This window comes from Felis catus, chromosome D4, assembly GCF_018350175.1.
Source record: "Felis catus isolate Fca126 chromosome D4, F.catus_Fca126_mat1.0, whole genome shotgun sequence".
In the NCBI taxonomy this organism is placed as follows: domain Eukaryota; kingdom Metazoa; phylum Chordata; class Mammalia; order Carnivora; family Felidae; genus Felis; species Felis catus.
This window is the reverse complement of record NC_058380.1, coordinates 84184291-84207338: the sequence shown is the minus strand read 5'-3', so window position 1 is coordinate 84207338 and position 23048 is coordinate 84184291. Positions and strand designations below refer to the sequence as shown.

At 42.6% G+C, this 23048-nt stretch overlaps 1 protein-coding gene across 7 annotated transcripts in view; it reads left to right on the top strand.

Moving 5' to 3' along the window:
- The window catches only part of MAPKAP1 (MAPK associated protein 1), a 246002-nt gene that overhangs the window by 207967 nt on the left and 14987 nt on the right, over positions 1 to 23048 (top strand). For 6 of the 7 annotated variants that reach the window (XM_019816521.3, XM_019816520.3, XM_045043066.1 and 3 more), the window contains one exon: positions 9707 to 9844. The exons of the other annotated variant lie outside the window; for it this stretch is intronic. In XM_019816521.3, the coding sequence (XP_019672080.2) occupies positions 9707 to 9844 (138 nt within the window). The remainder of the gene's footprint in view (positions 1 to 9706; positions 9845 to 23048) is intronic. 7 annotated transcript variants of the gene reach the window in all.

Here is a 23048-nt window from a genome sequence, read left to right as displayed (position 1 = left end):
GACACCCATAGCGTTCTGTCAGTAAGTATTTGTTGGCTGCCTGGTAGAAGCCAGATTGTGATGCACTAGCCAAGAGGCTGCCAGAAATCCATGTAAGAAACGGAGCAGAGAAGGCCAAGATCCCACCGTTGGGTACCTCTTAATTACGTAGTACCTCAGAGCAGCGATTGCGACCCTGACTGTATATCAGAGTCGCCGAGTCCCTGATCTCATCCCGGGCCTGCTAGTCAGAATCTCCTCGTAATTGTGGGGTTTGGGAAATGCAGCATCTCGGCATCCAGAGGACTTTCTTGCCCCTTATCTTTTGGTCCGAGGCTTGTTTTTACTGGGAAGGTTGGCTTGGAGTCCCTGATAAAGGGTCTGAGGCTGAGAAGTGCCTTGACAGTTGTGCCACTGTGCTAACTTGATCCCTTCCCTTTATCATTTGTCAGTATAGACCTATCCCCATGGCACCAAAGGTATAGGTCACTGAATCTGTAATATACCATGAATTCCATCTGCGTCATAATTGCATATATAACCTAACATCATTCTGTGTAAGATGTACAGATTCTGTATAGGATTTACAGATAAAGACTGTTTCATAAAATCTCTCTGAAAGGTTTCGTGGTTGCCTCCACTATCTCTTCATAAAACAATCCATATGTATAATCGTAACACTTGTGATCATGGTAGTTATTTATCAAAAGTATCAAGTACAATAGCACATATCATAGAGAAGGCAGAGAGGTTTCATCTCATAAACTGACTCCAATCAAGTTTGTAATGGCTGCCCAGAGCATTATGCTGAGGCAGCATCTGGAGCTGCGTCTGAGGGCAACATAAAGAAACTCTGTGATTGATTAAAAATGCCTGCCCTGAGCCTGAGCATGATGAGAGGCAGCATATTTGCCATCTATTGTCTAACCTGGTTTATCTGTCCTGTTGCACTTACCATTTAACCCCCTGGTCAATACCTACAAGCCAGCACTCAAGGAGGAGGACTTCATTACATTGCTATTTTTTAATATACAGCATGCAAACTTAAGAAGCACATTAATAACACAAGACTGAATGAAAGCAAGCAGCTGTGGCCTGCACTTTTTTTTTTTTTTTTTACTCCTTGGGCTCACTCTGGTGCTGTGTGGCTCTATGAATAAAATATTTGCCCCTGTTATTTTCCACTTGGGGCACCTGTGGAGTATAGTTCGAGTAATTACATAATCTGGAAATGTAGGTTCTTAGCAAGTGAATTGATTTTCCCTCCTATTTCTGTTTCATTTTCTTACTGAGTACTAAGGAGATCTCCTCCTCCATTCAGACACATGAAAATGATCATGAGAGACATTCATCACACTTAGCTCCAAAATCCCTGGGTCCATTGAGTAATTTGAGGATGGCAATTCTAGTATCACATGATTATTCTGTCCCTGTTGTGACAACATTTTCTGAACCAAAATTTGGAATAGAGTTTAACAAGTACTAATGAACTTATGAAATAGCAGGACAAATACTTTCAAGACTGCCTCCAGAAAAAAAAAAAATTACCACATTAGTGCTTACTGCAGTTCTTGGGTTGAGGGAAGATCCCCTGATAGGAAATTTCAGAAGCTCTCAGGGTTTTTTCTCACTGTGTACCTTCCTCTAATTCCTTGCTCCCAGATCTGCCCTTTTGAGAATACCTGTTGAGTATTCCAGGGCTACTAATGACAATGTATGAGGTTCCTCAGATGGTTGAGAAAGCCTTGAGAACTGGGAAAAGTGGAGAGCCATTGGCATAATGAAATTAATGGGAATAGGATAATGGAGTGTCCATCCAGCTTCTGTATTCCTTTTACCGGGCCCTCAACCTCGGCACTTGAGCTCCAACATGATACCAGGGCCTGAACATGAGAAAGATCTGGTCTTTCCACCCTCTGTAGGTGATAATCACAAATGCTCTTAGGAGATGACATGCTGCTTCCTAACTGACGCTGAAAGCTCACCTGAAGCATCTACTTGCCAGGAGAATGTTTAGTTTGGGAATCTAACTCCCTCAGTACAAAATCTTTGTAAACGCCTTCTTACAGAGAGAGCTTAGTCCTCATCCAGGGACAGGTGTTACTGGGTGGAACAGTCTCGGGTCTCATCCAGTCAGCTCCACCCTTGTGCCCATGCTGTGCTGTGTACAGCTGTGTATTCATGGACTCATTCCTGTTCAGGCCACTGCTTAGTTTTCATTCCAAGGATAAAGGCCTAGTCAAGTATACTCACACTTGTCACCGAGTCCCTAACTGACCACACATTGGAATTGGTAGCTCTTAGCTATGGTTCCCAAAAGGTTTCAGATGATTAGCCCTTGAATGGAACCAGTGATTCTGGGGCCCAGTACCCCCACTTGATCTCAAGAATGTAAGGCTCCACTGGGTATCATTATAGTTGTGGCTAAAATATTGTATTGTTACCTATTTTGGGTCCCTTAGGGAGACAGTGCTTTTTATACTGTATTGCATTTGCTCATGATGTGAATATACCCACTATATAAACTTGATGCATTGAGACAGGAGAGGTGGTCTGTTTAAACCCTGGCCTGATAGTCTGGGGATGTGAATTACGGGTACAGTGCTGTCATTAATGGGTGACATCAGACAAGTCATATCCCCACCCTGAGCCTCAATTTCTTCATATGGAGAATGAAAGCCCCAGACTGGGTGATCTCTGAGGTCTCATTAAGCCCAAACAGCCTTTGTGTCTGATCCTGTGTGTAAATTCAGGCAAGTTTCAAAGACTTCCCTGAATGCTCTGTGGATGCTATCGATTGGCTGTGTGGATTCAGCACAATCCACTCCAGCAAAGAGTTGTTCAGTGGCACTCCCAGGGGCTTTTCCAGGCTTTCACAGGCTCTAGGTAACCCGAAGACAAGAGGATTGTAGAATTGTATAAAAAACTACTCCAGGATTTAACAACAGTGGAGCTTTTCTAGTCTTAGATTCAAAGTTGTAGGAAATTGATGAATGAACCACAGCTCGTGATGTCTGAACAAATAAATAACAACTGAGGAAATACACTGAGGCATGGAATATTAAATGCCCTAATTTTTGCCAAACTGGTGTTTTAGCTTCTTAGAAGGGCATTTTAAGCGTGCCTTAGGGGAGATTGTGCCTCCTGGGAGTCAAGCATGCGCCTCTGAGACAGTAGGAAGCGGCAAGCTGGTTGGGAAACAACCCAGAGTTGGTCAGATACACCTGGTTTTCAACCCAGCTTTGCCATTTACTGACTTGATACACCCTGCCTAAGTACATCATTTCACCTTTCTGCAGTTCATCTCAGTAATAATCTTACTTAAAACCTGAGCCCTTATTATTTTTTAAAGTTTTGTTTTAATGTTTATTTACTTTTGAGACGGGGGGGGGGGGGGGAACGGGACGGGGCGGGCGCAGAGAGAGAGAAGGAGACGCAGAATCTGAAGCAGGCTCCAGGCTCTGAGCTGTCAGCACAGAGCCCAACACAGGGCTCTAACTCACGGACCACGAGATCATGACCTAAGCCAAAGTCAGACACTTAACCGACTGAGCCACCCAGGCACCCCGAGCCCTTATTATGTGCCAGGCATTCTGCTGAGTGTTTTACATGCTTATGCCACCCCATCTTCATGGCATCCTGGGAGCTGGTACTGTTTGTTACCCCCTTTCACAGAGGAGGAAGCTCAGGCTTACCCAGGGAGAAGCACCTTAACCCAGGACAACAATGGGGATGTGCCGGCAAAATCAAGATCTAGAGACCTAGGAGGTGGCTGGAAGGTGCCGGGGGTTCCCCTAGCAAGAGTGGTCCCTCTGCTCCAGCTGTGACAACGGTTTTCCTGGTGTCGAATATGGACTCTAGGTTGCAGAGAAGTATGGCCAATGACGCTTGGTAACGGGAGGTTATTGCAAAGATGCGTGAGGGCGAGAATGCTGGTCTCCCCAGGCAGACAGTCATTCTGGATCCTGGTTCTTCCAAGGCTGTGATGTAGAGCAGGTCCCAGAGATAATGCCCCCAGACTAGGGCCAAGCAGATCCCTTGTTCACATCCCTCCCGGCTCCCCTCGTGCTCCCTGTCCAGACTTTCAGCACAGGGTCTGTGTCACATCCCTTAGCCCAGTGCCTAACTCCTGATGATGATAGTCATGAGAAATAGTGGTGTAGGTCACAGCGATATATGAAGCCCTATTTCCAAGCACTTTACAAGTCTTATTTAATCCTCACAAAAGCCCAGAGGGTAGATTCTGTTATCATCACCATTTTACAGCACCTTGCCCAAAGTCACATAGTTAGGAATTAAGGAAACTGATATTCAAACTCAGGACTCTCTGACTCTGAAGTCTCTATCCCTAATCTCTCTGCACTACTGCCTTTAAATATAAAATGGGCTCTACTGCCTTCCAGATAGAAGTGAGTAAGCTCTCAGTAAGTTGGTCGACACAAAAGGACCCAGCACAGAGCTGCCCAAAGTAGATATTCAGTCTGTTAGCAGAAGATGATATACATGCTAATTTCCTTTTATGGACATCTTTTGGGTAGTTAAAACAGACAAGGGTCTCCTTGTGATAACTCTAAAGCCTTGGACAAATAGTTTCCCCCAGAGAGTTGTATATACATTAGAGTTGCATTTTTGTTTATTTTGAGCTGTCTTGTTAGGGAAGGATTTATATGCTGGCAGTGACTTAGGACAGCAATCAGGCATTGTTTTCCACCTTTGACAGTTGGCGTGATAGTTTGCTTCCAGTGAGGTTTGACTCACTATCTGGAAGCTGTCAGAAGTGGGAGCATGAAAAGGTCATGACAGATGGCTACGGATAAGTGGGTAGGGGGAGAGCTGGTTAAAGGAGACAGTTGGCCTCACTTACTTCTGAGGGAAGGGGCTGACCCTGTCCGCTTTGGGCCAGCCCTCATGCTCTCTTCCTCACCTACCACAGCTGGTCAGGTGAAGCCCTGCCAGGCAGCGTTTTGTGAGAGTGGCCCCAGGGTGGCCATAATGTAGCCACGGGAGCCCTTCCCAGCAGCCCAGCCACGTGGGTGCTTGAGAACTGCTAGATGGAAGTAGGTCTTTATGTAGGATTTGCCTTCATGACTATCTGTTACCGGATTCAGCATACTGCCTTCCCCACACCATGAAAGTTGGGAAAGGGTACTGAATTCTGGGTAGAAACCAAGAAAATGTCAGCTCCTAAAATGATGTTTGTTTTTATTTCGGGTGAATTTTTTGTTTTGTAAAAACACAGAAAAGGAAAGGACCTAATCCTACTAGCCAGAATTGACACTGTTCCCGTTGGGAACATATCCTTTTGATCTCTTTTCTATAAATATTTTTCCTGCTCTTTTCACTTAGCTTCAGAAGAATTTTTCCAAGTCCAAGCTTTTCTCATACAGAATTTTTCGTGGTTGTGTTGTAGTCCATCGTAGTTGGATTAACTGTTCCTTTGTTGGCCATTTAAGTTGGAGAAATGGAAACTTCACAAAAGCCAACTTCCCTTGTTTTCGTAGACATGTGTTTATAATTTGAAATACTTACACATACTGTGTCAGTGACACTTTAAGGAATGCCTCTGCCTTTCCTTCGGTGACTTTACACAAAAACTTTAGCCAAGGAAATTAAAACCACGCTCCTTGGTCATAAAGAAGAATATTGCTAGGATTTCGTGCTCCAGTTTGTCATGTCTGAACAAAAATAGGTGTGCATTTATTGGCACATTTGAATGTTTATTTTTTCCTTTGTAAAAATTTAAAAAGGACACTGGGGGAGCTCAGTCAATTAAGAGTCCGACTCTTGATTTCAGCTCAGGTCATGATCTCATAGTTCATGGGTTCGAGCCCCACATTGGACCTTGTCCTGATGGCGTGGAGCCTGCTTGGGTTTCTCTCCCTCTCTCTCTCTCCTTCTCTGCCTGTCCATCCCCACTTTAAAAAACAAAAACAAAAAAAACATTGAAAGAGGATACTAAAGACTAGCTGAGCAGAATTTCTCATTACATCTGGAACTCAACTGAATGCGTCCATGCAGAGCAGTGGGAAGTGCCATACTTAGGAACAAGATCTCTCTGGGCATGAAATGGCTTTTCCACTTAAAAGCTTCCCAACCTTGGACACGTACCTTCACCTCTCCTAGTGCTTGTTATAGAAAATACCAAGCGTGGTTTTTTGCAGAATAGCATAGTGGCTGAGAGGACAGATTTGGGGACCAAATTTGCTGACTTTCTCCAAATTCTAGCTTTGCCCCATTTTAGCTGTGTGATCTTGGGCAAGTTACTTAACCGCCCTGGGTTTCCATTTTCTCATCTATAAAATAGGGATAAATACAGTAACCAATTTGATCTGGGCGTTGTGAGATTTGAATTCGTGCACACAGGATTTTTAACCGTGCTAACATATATTTGGTGCCAGGTAATGTTCACCCCTCTTTGCCCCTGGCGTGGACTGTGGTGCCAGCCTCCTAACTGGTCTCCTCTCCACCAGGCTGCCTCCTCCTTCCAGCCAAGAAGGAGACCTTGGACCCCCAAGGCAGGGACAGAAGAGGTCTGTGTTTGCTTCCAGGCTAGATTCTGCAGACTGTCCTCAGCAGTGGGTTCTGGGTCTGCCCAGGAGAATGGGCTCCAAGGCTAACCGCCCCAGGGCCTGCCAAACTAGAAGCAGAGGGTTGTCACTTGTCCAGCAAGCACAGATCAGCTCCTGTGGGCTGTGTGCCCTGTGTTAAGAAGCTGAGACTCACACACATCTCAAGTACAGTGAGATTATTTAATGTACAAAAGGATTTTTCCCATCAGGAAAGATCCCCCTACAGGTTCCTTTAAATAGTGACTCCTCCAGGCAGGCGAGTGTTTTACAGATCATTAACTACTTGACTGAAAGCCTGCAGGGCAGAGAAACTTCAGACTAAAGTGTTGGGAGCTCCTGCCAATTACAGATCAATCCAAAATGAATATAAAGTATCTCTGGAACTAGAAGTCAGTGGGAAAATGTGATTTGATTCGGAAAAAATCTGATTTACAGGCAACTTTTTTGGAACACACCAGTTGTTTAAATGGTGTTCCACCTGCCTGCCCATCTTGAACCTAATGCATTCAGTCTCCCACATCTTCATCCCCAAACGCCAGAATTGGGGTTCCCCTCTGCGAACAGTGACTGCACAATAACCCCCAGAAAGGGCGTCATTGGGAAAGTGTTTTTGTGGCCATGCAGAGAGTAGGCAATTGATGCAGAGATACAGCCCGAAATGGATGAACTATACAGTAACAATTTGCAGATAAAAATAATAGAAGTTAAAGTGTACTTTACATGATAAAAGAAAGATGAAAGAGGACGAGAGTCTGTTACATCTGAGATGGTTACAAAAGTCCTGCTTTGTGAAGTAGGCTCTGTTGAAAAGATTGATGCCATGGGGAGTGACCTTGGCTTGGAGCAGGAGCTGGTGATGTATGTATGAGCATCCCTCTGCTAAATGGACCCAGATTTGTAGCACTAATATACATGGGAGCCCAGAACCAAACTCAGTACGGCAATAAATCAACAGCCACTTTGGGTGTCATTTCTGGTTTATATTCCACTATTGTTCTATCACTTTAATTCATGTCACTATCATCTTTTCATCTGGAACAGTTTTATATAATTTTCCAGTGGAGTTACCTGACAAATCCTATCAAATTAACAAGGTACATTAACAATATTGACTGACTACGGCTTCAGGAGTCGCAGGGCCGTAGAACAAAATTTTAAAGCTGTGTCTCTCTGGTGATGATTGCCCCCCCCCCCTTCTGGGAAAGGAATGTGGGGCAGGGTTTATTCCACATATGAGATATGCACATTTATTTTGCTCTGCTCAGTTTTGACTGTTATAAATGTCAAAATAAGAAGAAGGAGGAGGAGGGACAAAAAAAAAAACCAAAAAAAAAAACAAAAAAACACACTTGCTACCAGCAGCCATGGCGTAAGTACTTTTCTTCTCTCAGGGAACTATAGAAATGTCCAGATCTTTAACAATTAATGGCCAAATTGGAGGGAAGAGTGTAACTGGGTAGTCGTAATCTATTTTAAGTGAAATGTAATGAAATTGGTCTCCTGATACATTCTCACCCTCCTGAAATCATCTAGACCTGAACGGCCGGAGTCCATTGGACTTATGACATTATGCCTGATTGAAATATGGTATTCCTGAAATATGTCTAATGACAAATTCCAGCGTTCAATTAATAAAAATATACCAGTTCATCTTTTCCAAAGACCACACAGTAATGACCAGGGTTAAGCAACTGTGCCGCATCGTCTCCTGTGAAGACCGCAGACGAGACCGGTGTTGTCTGTATGGTCTCCTGCCTTTGTCTGACCGCTCTTTGGGATTTCTTTAGTCAGAAAATAAAATAGAAATGGAGTGTATGGCAGACCTCATCACTAGAACGGTTTTTTTAATAAATATATATTTTTTGTTGTTGTTGTTCGTTTGCTTAGTTTTAAATTTGCTCACAGACTATGGTCATTGTGTTTTGGGGGGTTTTTTGTTTGTTTTTTAATTGAGCTGTTTCTTTTATCTGCTTTTCCTTTTGGCCTACTAAGTTTTCTCAACGTCGTACTGAAAAATTTCTGAGGTGATCCATGGAACAAAACGTGTTAATTCTGATTGTCTTTTTTGTTACAGTATGTACATTTGATGGCTTTAATTATCTCTTATATCTTTGTTTGATTTTGCTTTTTTTCCACTTTGCCCCTGACCTTTAAACCATGGCCTGAAATATTAGTTACTTTCAAGATTCTATGTGGGGCCCACTCTGGAAGGCATATTGAAGGTTTTTGTCTCACTTCATGAACAGATTCCTCAATTTTCAGCAAAAGAGGAAAAAGAGAGCATCTAGTCTAGATCATGTGTGTCGGGCCGAGCATACGCTGCTCAGTGACCCTGGGAGAGCGATTGCTGTGCGTCGCCACAGTTATCCCAGGACACCTTTCATCCCAGGCATCACCTTTGTTCTCCCAACACCTTTGCTCCCAGTGACTGTACAGTATGTTATGTCTTTCAAAGCTCTGAAAATGAAGCCCACAGTGCCAGTATTTAACCTGCTGCATTCCTGTTATAAAGTCTTTGTTGCATAAATCTCACACCCAGTGCTGTTGCTCCCTGTGCTGGAGAAGCAGTGACCTCCGCAGACTGAAGCAAAGCTCCAAGACTTGAACTTGGAAGGTTTTATCTAAAGGACCTTTGATCCTCCTGTGACTTCTCTCAATCAATATAGCTTGGATAATTATTTAGTGTCAGAGAAGGGCAAAGATAGATTTTTCCTATTTTTAGTGTATTAAAAAAAAAAAAAGACCACTGATCAAAATGTTTTTCTTAACGAACTTTATGTTATGGTTTATTTCATCACCATACGGAGGTATAATGTAGGGTTAACTATGCAGGTGAACCCTGTGTTGTATCTGTGGTGCATCTAGGATGGCATGTTTTTTTAACCTTTCTATATGCTTCTTGGTGGTTTCTCCCCTCAACTCACCCACGCGGGAAACCAGGCTGTGCATCTTCTGTATGCCCTTTGGAGTCTCCTTATGGCTGTCTTAAGCCAGTGGCATTCCCCAAAGCCCTAAGGAAGAGCTCTTGTTCATCTAATTTAAAATATACAAAACAGGTCAAATGATTACACTGAAATCACTTACACCTTCCACTTTTTGTGGCTTCTTTTTTGTCCTTCCCCCACCCTCTCCCCCCTCCCCACCCCCCGGCCTTACAGGTATCTCTGGAGACAAAGTAGAGATAGACCCTGTTACGAATCAGAAAGCCAGCACTAAGTTTTGGATTAAGCAGAAACCCATCTCAATCGATTCTGACCTGCTCTGTGCCTGTGACCTTGCTGAAGAAAAAAGCCCCAGTGAGTAGTCCCTTTTATTTATGTCTCCTTTCTCTCTTCCCCCTCTTCCCCTCTGTGTGCTGGGTGCCGGGAGAATATATTGCCACCGTGTCCTTTTTTCCTTGGGTCTGTTTAATTCATTACCAGAAATTTCTTTTAATCAGACAGGATTGTATTATGGTGCCCAGAGCCTGACATGGGCCCCCATCCTGTTCCGTCTTGATGGCAGCAGAGAACCTCACAGCCCTGGCTCCTGACCTCCAGAGCCCCGCCCTGGGGACTAGGGGCCTGGGGGCAGGTTCCTGCTGAGAATTGGACTCCCCAGAGCCCTCATTTCGCTTTGTGCTCCCTTCCTCTTCCCATTTGGGGGACTTGGGCAGTCGGACCTGGACCTGCCTTCCTTCCAGATCGAGGGAGGCTGGGAGATTTCCTGTGGCAGCCTAAGACTAGATTTAGATATCCATCAAGCCGGAAGTGTCAACAGCCTCCAGATTATTGGCAGCTGCATGACCTACCAGCTCGTAATTAAACTCCTGCCTGGTCCTGCAGAAGAGATCACTGCTGGGCTGGCACTCCTCTGCTTAAATTATCAAAGTAGATACAGTCTGGTTGTATATTTTGGCATATTATATTTTTGCAGTTAAGTAATTGAGTGTAGCATTTAGATTAATCATTTTTAAGACTTCAGTCCCATCGAGAGGCAGAAAGGACACAGATCACGCTGAAATTCCTCCATGGAAGAAAAAAGTTTAAACTAGACAAGAATTTGTTAGCTGCCTGGGAAAGGCTACAAGACAGTTATTGTCAGAGCCTGGTACGTATCGGCATCGCCTGTAGAGCCTGTTTAAAATGCAGTTATCCAAGGGCCCATCCCCAGCGGGTTCTGATTCAGTAACTTTGGAGAATGACATGATTTTTGTTAATCCCTTTACTCCAGTGCCTGCTGAATTGAGGAACAAGTGTTATAAGGAATGACGTACTCAAAAGGAACAATGAGAAATGTAAAGGCCAGCAAGTGTTTATCATATGGTTCAAGTTTTTGAGATAATACTGACTAAACTGGGACCTAAAAAGCAAAAAAAAACCCGAGGGAGGCGTACAGACAGGGCACCTGCCACACTGCCTGCTTTATGGGTGGGGGTTTTTTGGTCAGATCCAGCTATGCTGGGCTACGCAATCTCCTCCTTTCAACCTGTGAGGCTCCAGCTGGGCAAGAAGGGAGAACCTAGTGGTACCGAGGGAAAGGAGGCAGGCCGGGCCCACCCCACACCCCCCCCCCCCCCCCCCCCCCCCCCCCCCCCCCCCCCCCGCTTCCTGCCATTCCTGTCATCCCAGTGAGGAGATCCTGCAAGATGGCTGCCAGAAGGGGCTGGTGAGAAAATTGCTTGCTGCTCTGGGGCCCTTGCCTCTGCCTTTAGATAAACATCTCCCTAATCCCTCTCACTGCAGCTTATCAGCCAATAAAGATGTCATTGTTCTAGCATCTTTCTTCCCAAGAACTCGGGATGCTTTGAAAAGTAAATTTTATAAATTCTCCGTGTCTCTGAAAAATGAAAGGCAATCACATGTTGCATAGAGGGATAAGCTGGAGTAGAAAGGTTAGGGAGAGAACTAGAAACGGGATTCAGATTTCCCTTAACACTCATACCAAGACACTCAATTGACTTGCCAAGGAGTGTGCTTCGGGCACCGAAAGGTGAAGGGTGTAGCACAGCCAGTGTGAGAGGGAAGGAAGAAAGAATGCACAGACAGCACCTCCCAGTTGCCTCTGGCCATCAGTCAGTCAGGAAGTGATTAGCACACGTCTGTGACAGTGACCACAAGTTCCAGGCCCGGGGGATGCAGAGCAGACGTGGGGCCCACCTTTGCAATATTGACGATCCTGCAAGAGAGTCTTTTGTCGTGTTTGCAGACCTACTGGATGGTTCTGTGTGAAAACCGCACATGTGGGTCGTAAAGAGGTTTCCTCCTCTCTCACTCTGGCTCCCGAGGTCTAAAAATCGTGACACTTGCCTGAACAAAGGAGCGCACTGGCCCAGTCAAACACTTCCTATGTCCCTGTACCCTGTCAGTGCTTTCCAAACCATGTTCCTCAGAGGTCTGGGGATGGGGGAGGGGGCAGGTTTGGGCATAAGGACTCCCCTTCAACCAGTAGAGCTCTACTATTTTCTCTTTGGGGATTCTGCATTTAAAGTCTGTCGGGGGTGGCTCAGTCGGTTAAGCGTCTGACTCTTGATCTCAGCTCAGGTCTTGATCTCAGGGTTGTGAAGTCAAGCTCCGTGTTGGGCTCTGCACTAGGTGTGAAGCCTACTTAAAAAAAAAAAAAAAAAAGTCAACCGATAAAAAGGATTTTGCTACTTAAAAAAAATTTTTTTGAAAGTTACAGGCTCACCAAGTAAAATCCAGATTCCTCAGCATAGCCCTTAAAGACATTGACCACTTGAGGTTCATGGCCCATAATTTCCCATCCTGAACTTGAGCTGCAGTCAACCGTGAACTGCTCGCACACGAACACACCTCGAATTCTGTGCTTCTGCTGTTCCCATCACCTGGAATACGCCTCCACCCTGATTCTCCCTCTAACTGACAGGCACCTCTGCTTCCTCAGGCCTGGCTCATTCATCTTTCTAGGGTCAGGCTCTCTCCACGACTTTGTCTCCAGGAGCTTGCACACGCCTGTGGTACAGTAGCTCTCACGCTGTGCCATATGTATCGACTTCAAGTCTGTCCCTCTCTCCCACCCCCATCTCCTTGCTGAACTAATTGACCCAGGAACTGCTTTCTGTGTCCTCAGTCTGCAGCACAGTGCCCACAGAGTGGTCCTCAATGAATGTTTGCTATCTTCAAATTGAACTTAATGTGGCCAGAATTTAGAAACCAAAAGTTACTCAGCATAATTTATGTTGTAAAGTGCCCAAACAAAGGTATATTAACTGAATCAGCTTGATGCTGTGTTATTATTTTTTTTTTATGATTTCCAGTATCTTCATCAAATTAATTCAGTGACTTAATCTAAAAAGTTCATCTTCAAGACCATCATCAGACCACAGAATTAATCTATGGGGCTGTTTCTTCCTCTTCTTTTTTTAAAGGATTAATGGTAACCCTTTTTATCTTTTGTGTCTGTTGAACCTTAGAAAAAAGTTATTTTAACAGCACTCAAGAAATGAAAGTCACTATATTTCCCAAGTTTAGCCTGTGATTTTTATCAGCATAGTGATATATGTTTGTAGCTGAGTTTACATCAAAAATTATTCTGGGGGCCTTCTTGAATGAATTATGGCAAAGAGAGAGAGTCTAGAAGTAGATAAGGTTTTTGATTTCTGCAATATATTTCCTTTTTCATGTTTTTATCTCTCGTAACACAAGCGTCCTGCCGAAGACTGGAACGTGTGACCAACTGGAATAATGTAGTTGTGAAAACAGCAGACGTGTTATTAAACAGCCTTCTTTACAAAAAGGCAGTAAGTGTTGGAAGGATAATGAAGTTGTCCTGGTCTGTCTTGAGACATGTTTGTCAGAATTCTGAGCAGAAAAGAAATGGTTTTTAAAACCTTCGAATATGGCCAGTTTGCAGTGTTTATTGAGAAAGCCTCTGTCAAACCATTAATTTGGTCGTCATAAGGAACGCAGCTCAAGTTTAACTGACACCATATCCAAAAAGTATGTGAATAGAGGACTTGGCAAAGGGACTGAGCAACGGAGCGCCCGCAGTGAGACCCGTAATTACACATACCGTGGGTCAGAAAGACCCGGACTCTGCAGCCGTGCTCCATAAATAGCAGTTCTGTGGCTCTCTTTCCTTCTCCTAACTTCTCCGTCTTAGGCTGTGTTCTCAGAGGGAAGATTTATTGCTCTGTCCCTGTGAGTGTTTAAGGATCTGGAACTTAATGACTAAATAGATACATGCCTTAGAAGAAATTTGTACGTATAAATATAGACTCTCACCAGTTAGTTGAGAAAATCTGTGTATCAAAAGCCCAGAGAAATTGAGAATAAATTCTGCCTTTCCAGGTTGGGAGGGGGGAAGAAAGGCTGCACGCTGTCATTATTATTGCAATCAGTGACTTCTTAGTCTGGTTTTGCCACTCCTTAGGATACCTTTTGCTGTTTTGAAGGATGTCACAAACCTCTAAAAGATGAATTAATTTTAATTCATCGTAAGTGAACAGATATGTATATGGCACATAGGAGGGGAGAATGTCTCCGTATCAGAAACTACCATGGCTAAATTATCTCAGAGAAATAATTCTCCGTCCTTCTACAGGTCCAAACCTAGGCTTTAGATGCAGTGGGCTCTCTTTTTAAGTGTCAGCCTCAAACTCCCAACGCTGAAACAAAAGCAAGGCACCTTTTTTTTTTAAACTAGCGCCCTTCAGAGACTCTCAGGCTGGATTTAAATGAGGTACCAGCCTCCACCGTGCCAGGTCTGCGTTTATCATGAGAAGGTTGTGCAGGTTTCCAGGCTTCAAAGGAAGCAGCCTATCATTAAGAAATCAGATTTAAACCTTAATAAAGTAGCTGTCGTCTTTATAGCTGAAAAGAGCGCTGTATCTCAATTAAGTATAGATAATAGAAAATCTTAAGGAAGCAACATAATAGAGGTAACCTGATTATGTTCTCTTGCAATAGTATAATTTAAAGGAAATCTGATTCTGTTGATGCTGGTGGGGGATTGCTTATTTGGCTTTTTTTCTTGCTGTTTTTTGTTTTTGTTTTGTTTTGTTTGTCCAAAACAGTGTGTGGATACAGGATAGGAACTCTTTGGAATCATGAGTTAACCACAACTGCGAGAGACTGTCAAGCCCTCGTGAATAGAACCTGCTGGATGTTTGAGATGAGACTCAGTTAAGGTTATGAGTTAAATTAGCTGGGCTTATTGGTGACCTCCCGCTTAAATGAATCTTTCTTTTCATAAGTACTTGACAAGATCTGTAAAGTAGTGTATTTAATTTACTAATTAAATTAAAGCTACTGAATAATGATTTGTCCACATTGATTTAGCTTAAATAGAAAAGATCAGCATTGTTGTGGTCTTCAGCCACCTTAATGACCAGGCCAGTTAGACACAAAGGCCTCTCGTGTTTTATAGGTCCGAAGTACGTAGGTAAGCCCAGGCTGTAATTGAATTGCCTGCACCGCACCCTGCAGTTGCAGATTCCCTTTGCCTTCTCGTTCCATTGTTACACTGGGGCTTAAGAGAATGTTAACGCGGTAATAGGCACAGGGCCTTCCCCATTATACGTCTTGCTATCGAGCGGTTCTGCATGACTAGTTAAAGAAGATGGCAAGAAGATTAATGAAAGCAAGGCTAATACAGAAGGGGGTACTTTTGCAAGACTTCTACCGAGGAGATATTAGAGCTGAACCAGAGCTTGGCTTTTTTCTTTATCCTGTGACCTTTGAACCTGCCTTACTGTTGAGAGCTGCCAGGGAAGTCGACATTTTGATTGATGTTGGTACACGAGTCAGTCTTTCCCATTGAATTCCACATCTGCACGAAAATAGCTTTTCCAGCAGAATTCATACTGGCCAGAAGTGATAGCCAAATTGATGGCTGAAATGCTTTTATGTAGTTTTCATTTAAACCTAAAGGTATTTGATGGTTTAATTCAGTATCCAGTTTTCATAGATTATAAGCATTCGCTTATATGTCCTTAATGGGTTCATCAACTCGTAGTGAAACACCAGTATTAAGACTGTTCAGAGGTTTGCAAACAGAGCTCCAAGCAGGCTTTATGGAGGAGTAAAAGCAGTCATCAAACAAACCTTCACCATCCTTAAAAAAGAAAAAATCAGTCTGAGGGCCCAGGGTTTTGTACATAAAGTAAAGCATCTCACTGTTTCTGGAAAGCTACAGATGGGGAAGTCTGAAATCTCTGGGTACCCCACCTCAGCCCCAGCTCAGAGGCTCTCCTGATCCACCCAAAGGCTGAGTTCCCTGACCTTGCCCTTGGGACACTAGCATTCCTTCGGAAAGGGATTGTTCTGGTCTGCTTGTAGGACGGCCCCGCACAGATACAAACATCTTCGTGTGTCCCCACTAATTCTGTGACCTCGCTTGTGGAGCTGCAGGCCTTTAATGTGTGTGTGTGTGTATCTTTGAATGTGCTTGTGTGTGCATCCCCCACCCCCTGTCCCAACAAAGGAGAGAGAACAGGGAGAGTGACAGAAGGATTCGGGTTTTGTTACTAAAATCCAGTTGGGTACACCCCAATCCATATGTTGAATCCTCTGATCCGCTGATTTCTTTTCTTCGTATTTGACAGGGGTAGTCATGCTAGCAGAGAACAAGCATGCACATGCACGCATGCACACGCGCGTGCGCACACGCACGCACACACTGATGTGACAGGCGTTCCAGTTCCTATGGCAGGAGATACCCAAGGATTTTGTCATTCTTTAGTTGCTCATGAGAATGAAAGAGAAGTGAGGAGGACGTTAGCCACCCCTGGATGAGAGCTGCAGCCCCTGGATGAGTGGGTGGATGGCCTTGACCGCACCGCGTGCTGTAGGCCCCAGTAAGTAAGGCACTGGCCTTTATACTCACACGGACCTGTAGCCCAGGAAGGCCACAGGCTGTCCTGAGGCTCTGTTGATTCCCAGGAGGCCCGGGCATTCCAGACATCAGGTGGATGGGCCATGTAGTGTTTTTACTCTCTGACGAGGGCTTATTTCATAAGTTCCAGATCAAATACGGTAAGTACTGCTAGATTACAGAACACAATGGACTCTAACATAGTAAATGCCCCAGTTATTGAATTGCCTTTTCATAAGAGTACTCTGGAGCACAATCAGGAGCAGGCAGTGCCTCATCCTTTTAACAGATATGTTTCCTAGCCCTATTAAAAGGGGTCTTCATCTATCCTGTCAAAGGGAGTCTGCTGGGGTTTTTTAGTTTAATTACACTATCCAATTAAAACTCCTTGCTGCATTTGGATGCGCCTCTCCTTGGGCCTGAGTGGATATGACATTTACAAGGCTCGCCTTTCAAGCAGACAATAGTGTGATTGATGAGGTGCACGTTCAGTGGAGGAGGCGAGTGCCTGTGGAAGTGCTGCTTAGTGCATTTTGATTTATTTATCATCTCCTTCCAAAACAAGGAAGCTGCTGGGGAGATGGGTTTAGGCAACCAGGGGGACCACCTCCATTTTCCAAGTGTGTGGGAGGGAAGGACCCGAGGTGTGCCAGAGAATAAAGGTGGGGGAAAACTCTTAAGTGTGGGGCCAGCGTGCATCATCTACTGCCAGGCTGTATTCTTAGGTTCTCTGACCCAGTTTGGTTTCCAGTAACCTCAAGCTGTGATCTGCTTTTAAATAGGCCATCACCATACTTCAGGGAACGGTTCTCTGGGGCTGGATAACATTGGCCAGGCCCCTGAGAACTCAGCCAGTGGGAACCAACCCAGCGTGTGTGCCATTGACCTGGTCATTAACTGACACCTGATGTTTGCACTTAAGCGTGCTTGTGTATGCTCCCGTCTGCATCCTTTAGAGATCCAGCAGCCGCTGTCCAGGGGCTAACGTCAGTGCTCAATGACTGTCTAACTCCGTCCGGCACCTTAAGCATTTAAAAGTTGCTTCTAGAATTTGGAATCAGCCAAGAGCAAGTGTGGCCATTCAACAAAGAGATATGGAAGCATAACGGAGAACTTCTCAAGGTTGTAGTGAAAAGGCAAACCCAACGTCTTGTTCTTAACCTACTATTGCAGTTTGCCCTCAGCATATGATAGATGGGACCAGTGTGCTTGTCTCTGTAGTTCCGGGAAAAGAGGTGCTTTGGTACAGTGTGTGGTCTCTGGAAGGTCAACGCTCTATGAATTTAGGAGGCAGGAGATTCTGCTCTGAGCCCCAGACAGGTGATAAGAACAACACATCCCCCATATTCATTATCGTGTACCACAGTTGCTCATAGGAGCTATTGGGGGCGTGTTTGCTAACTACATAATGTGTAAGATTGTGTTTCTGAGGAAAATTGGCTGGTGCTGAGATATCCAGTGGGTTTTCATTATCTTCTTTGTAAACTTACTTCGTTTTTTCTCTAGGACTTATTGATGAACAAAGAATATGTTTGTGTCAATTGGAATATTGATATTTGTTAGAGTAGAAAACAGTGTGGGGTATCAACTTTTTTCCCTCCCGGGAAAAGCCTTCCTTTTGCTATTAAGTTTTTGCTTAATTGTTGACTTGGGTGTTATGGACCCGTAAGAACAAAACAGGTATAATAGGAAATTTGCATACATTTACATTTTCCACTTTCCTATATTTTGATTACCATTTCTTCAGACTTTTTCTTTCTTGATTTTTAACATCAGAAGAGTTCCTAATTGAGAAGAGGGTAAGGGTAGAGACTGTTCCCTACTGAAAAACTATGTGAAAGATTTCTCAGCTGGATAAATGATAGGAAAAATCTGTTTCCCTTGCCTCCTGCCAAGCTCCAAATTGTGTTTCATAATAAATAAATGGGGTGCTTAGATTTTAAGTTATTCTCATAGACATGGAAAAAGTAAGCCATTCTTTCATTAAAATCAAAGTATGTATGGCATACAAGATTCCCATAGGCAACTTCCAGGATAGGGTGACTGCTACCAGATTAGCCTTTCTATCATAAATGACTGGAAAACTGTACAAAATATAAGAAACTGTTTTCAGACACTGGAAAACAGGCAGTACAGGACTATGAGCCCTGGGAGAAGGGAAACAAATGAGGTGAGACTTACTATCACTTCAGCTTTCTTCAGGGTTTCCCAAGGAGAGTATAACAGGCTCACCAAGCTTGGAGACAGAAATCAGAGTTGGAGGAGGCTGAAATTTACAATAAATTAAATGTGGAGAGGAGGAAGGTACATTGAGAAAAAGATCCAGAAAGACACCTTGGAATCTTTTGTTGTATACGAAGCTGTGCGTGCCTGTGGTGGGACCTCACAAGCCTGGTAAAGCACGACCACTGGGCGTTATCATCTGGAGTTCTGACCAATGAGAGGGGAGCTTCCAGGACTTGTAGCTTACAGGACTTGAGGCAGTGACTCCAGAAAGACCATGGCTTAGGAGTAAGGCTAAACTACCCCTAGATTAAAGACTGCTCTAATCCTTGCCTAATAAAGCTTTTTTTTTTTTTAGTTTTTATTTTAATTTTATTAAGTTAACACAGTGTTATATTAGTTTCACGTGTACAATATTTAGTGATTGCCCAATAAAGCTTTAAAGGGAGTCCTAAAAGGATGAAAATGATCCACAAGTAAATTAACTAGCTGCTAGAATAGAATCCGGTATTCTCTAAAGGATGATGACAGAATGCAAAAAACCCACAATGTAATGTTTATAGTGTCCAGCATTCAATAAAAAATTACTAGATATGCAAAGAAGCAGGAAAATGTGTCCTGTAACCAGGAGAAAAGTCAATCAATAGAAACAGCAAGAAGTGGCAGGGATCACAGAACTAGCAAGTGAGCACTTTAAAATAGAGTACTTTAAAACAGCTATTAGAAATGTGTTTAAAGATTTAAAGAAAAACAAGAACTCAAAAAGAAATGTAAACTACTTAAAAAGAACCTAATGAAAATTCTAGAGCTGAGAAATACAATACCTGAATCAACACTGATGCAATTAGATTAGGAAATTTGCTTAAAAGGTCCGTGTGTTAGTTGTCTATTGCCCGAAAACTTGGTGGCTTAAAACAACAAGAACATGTATTACCTCGCAGGGTTGTGGTCAGGAATCCGGCACAGCTTAGCTGAGTCCTATTGCTAAGAGTCTCTCACAAGGTTGTAGTCAAGGTGTCAACCAGGGCCACAATCCTCTTAAGATTCAGTTGGGGCAGGATCTGCATCCAAGCTCACTGAGTAGTTGCTGGCAGAGTTCATTTCTTTGTGAACACCTTCAGTTCCTTGCCACACGGTACTCTCCATAGAGGAGCTCACAAGATGGCAGCTGGCTTCATCAAAATAACTAAGAATACAAGAGTACTACTAGCAAGGAAGAAGTCACAATCATTTACAACCTAATCTTAGAAGTGGCTTAGCAATACACTTTTGCTTAAAAAAAAAAAAAAAAAAAAAAAAAAGGAAATACACTTCTGTTGTATCTTACTCATCAGAAGTAAGTCACACCATCTAGCCCGCACACAAGACAAGGAGATGACACGATATGAAATGCAGGAGACAGGATCATTGGGGGCCATTTCAGAATCTGCCTCCCACAATCAGTAAACTTTAAGACAGGACAATAAAACTATTCAGCCTAGAACACGAAGACAAAAAATTGATGAGAAGAACAAACTATGGGATAATATCAAGAGTTCCAACATACAGGTAATTTAGGTCTCGGGAATGAAAGGCAAAACTATTCCAGATTTGATTTAAAATATCATCCACCAATCTTGGAAGACCAGTGAAGGCCACACAGGATAAATACAGAGAAAACCGCATCAAGGCACATCATAATCCAATTGCTGAAAACCAGTGATAAAGAGAAAAATTTTAAGAGCAGCCAGAGAAACCAAGAATGATTGCTGACTTCTCATCAGAACTAATGCAATTCAGAAGACAATGGAGTGACATCTTTTAAAGTGCTAAAAGAAAACCTGTCAATCTAGAATTCTATCTATATTCAGTGAAAGGATCCTTCAGAAATAAAGGTGAAATAAAGACATTTTCAGACACTCAAAAGATGAAGGAATGTGTTGCTGTTAAGCCTTTCCTGCAAGAAAGGTTAAGGCTGGAGTGGGGGGAAATGCCAGATAAAAACTCAGATCTACACAAGTTGCCCTCAAATGTCATTATTAGCAACCGCATGGAATGAGCCAAGAGAAAGGAAATAAACAAGAGAGACCTGTTTGAGCAGGGATTGGCAAACTATGGCCCAAAGGTAAATCCAGCCTACCACTTGTGAGCTAAGCATGGTTTTACAGGTGAACATTTGCAATTGATTTGATGATAGGGAATACTGACTTTGAATTTCCATTTAAGGAAAGTTATTCACCACCCTCAAAAAGGTCTATCCTTCTCTTTGGTAGACTGTATTACATCCCCCCAAAATTTGATTTGATCATTGTATTTGATCATTATATTTCACATTTTGACAATAAAAAATTTGGAAATTTTTTTCCTCATTAAGTATCTACAGAATATCCTTCATTTTGCCTCTTGGCCTGAAAAACCTAAAATATTTACTATTTCCTTTTCAGGTAAAGTTTGCTGGTCTTAGAGAATGGAAGTAAAGAAACAGAGGGAAACTACCGTGTAAAGGCAGTGTCCCCATGTACTTTATATGCACTATTTAATTTGTGTAACAGCTCTATGAGGTTTTATATACATTTATTATATAATTCGAGCTGATTTTATCCTAGCATCAACACTGTGAAGCTGATATTATTCCCATTTTATAATACTGAGGAAACCGGGGCTCAGAGAATTTATTTAACTTCTCCAAAGTTATATGCAGTTGATCCTTGAACAACATGGGGCATTAGGGGCACTGACCCCCACGTAGTCAAAAATCTATGTATAGCTTTTAACTCCCCCATAACTTAACTACTAATAGCTTACAGTTGACCAGAAGCGTTACCGATAACATAAACAGTCCATCAACACATTTTGTATGTTGTATGTATTATATACTGTATTCTCGCAATAAAGTAAGCTAGAGAAAAGAAAATGTTAGGAAAATCACAAGGATTGCTTGTGAAAATAGCATTTATAATACTATACTGTATTTGTTGATACCGTAAGTGTATAGATTCACTGAAAAAACTCTAGCCATAAGTGAACCTACACAGTTCAAACCCATGCTGTTGAGTGGTCAACTGTACAAATGGTAATGGAGGTTTATATTCTTCTCTCTGCCACTGACACAAAGCCAAGGCACCTAAACTTCTGGGCTGCTTTCGTGGAAGGGTATATCCGTAGCCCCAACTCAGACCCTATATAAAGTCTTATTTTTTAACACATTTCAACCATGCTTGATTTTATGGGTTTTATTCCTAAAGAATATTAAATGCAGAAAATTGGAAGAGGAGGAGAAAGAATGACAACTTAATGAAGACCATGGGAAGTGAAAACTTACAAGAGTTGACCAAAAATGAAACCAAAGAAAAACTATTAAAAAGCAGTCCAAAAACTCAGTAAGCAGAGTAGTATGGCAGCATGCTACTATTTTGTGCCAGACTTAGAGCCTTTTGAATCCTGAAAAAATCATAATATTCCATACCTATAAAGATGAACATAACACAGGAATTTATTTTCCCTATACTCTAATACAGAAGGAAATTTTGTAATGTGGAATTTTAATGCTAAAAATTAGAAAAGGTTTTTTTTGCACAAAGGTCACCCTAGCTGTCTGCCCTAAGGATCCTGGATAGAAGGTATTTCATGTGTTTGTTATAATTTAGCTCCGAAGAGTACTTGGAAACTCAGACTTGTTGCAAACTGTGATAGAAAGCCCAGATACAAAACTTGTTTCTTGCCTATCTACCTTTCTAAAAGCTAAAGGGTAAAACTCAGCCAGTACTTGACTACTGAAATGCCATATATTTTGTTAGAACAACTTGCACATGAAGAATCAAAAGATTCCATAAACCATTGTTGTGAATTCATTTCCTAACGTACACAAAGGCATTTCTGTTGCATGTGGGAGTAGAATGCTTGTTTCAAGGAAAACATTCATACGGTTGTTTGAGTTGCAAGCTGAACTAGCCATTGATCTCACGATACACCATCTTTACATGAAAGAAAGACTGACAAACCATGCTTATTCAAATTTGGGTATTTAGCAGACATTTTCCTGAAAATGAAGGAGAGAGGCCCTTCACTTCAAAGAAAGTAAGTGATAATATTTTATTGCAATGATGAAATTCGAGATTTCAGGTGACAATTTCTGACAAAATTCAGAATTTTGGGAAACTTGTATCTGTCACTAGGCTTCGTTTCTCAGAGCTTAAAGACTTTACTGATGGGATCAGTGGTGAATGTGAAAGACTGGAATTTTCTTGTGATACTTTTTGTATAATGAAACATGTCAACATTTCGAAGACCTGCATAACTCCATGAACCAGTATTTTCCAGAAAATACCAGACCAAAAACCAAAGTGTCAGACAGACCAGTGGATTTTAATGTAAGAGAATACAGGCTTATTAATGTGCTTTTAAATTCCACATTGCGGCCACTCTAAGAAACTACCATTTATCGAATTTGGTATAGTATCAAAGAAGAATATTTGCAAAGAAGAA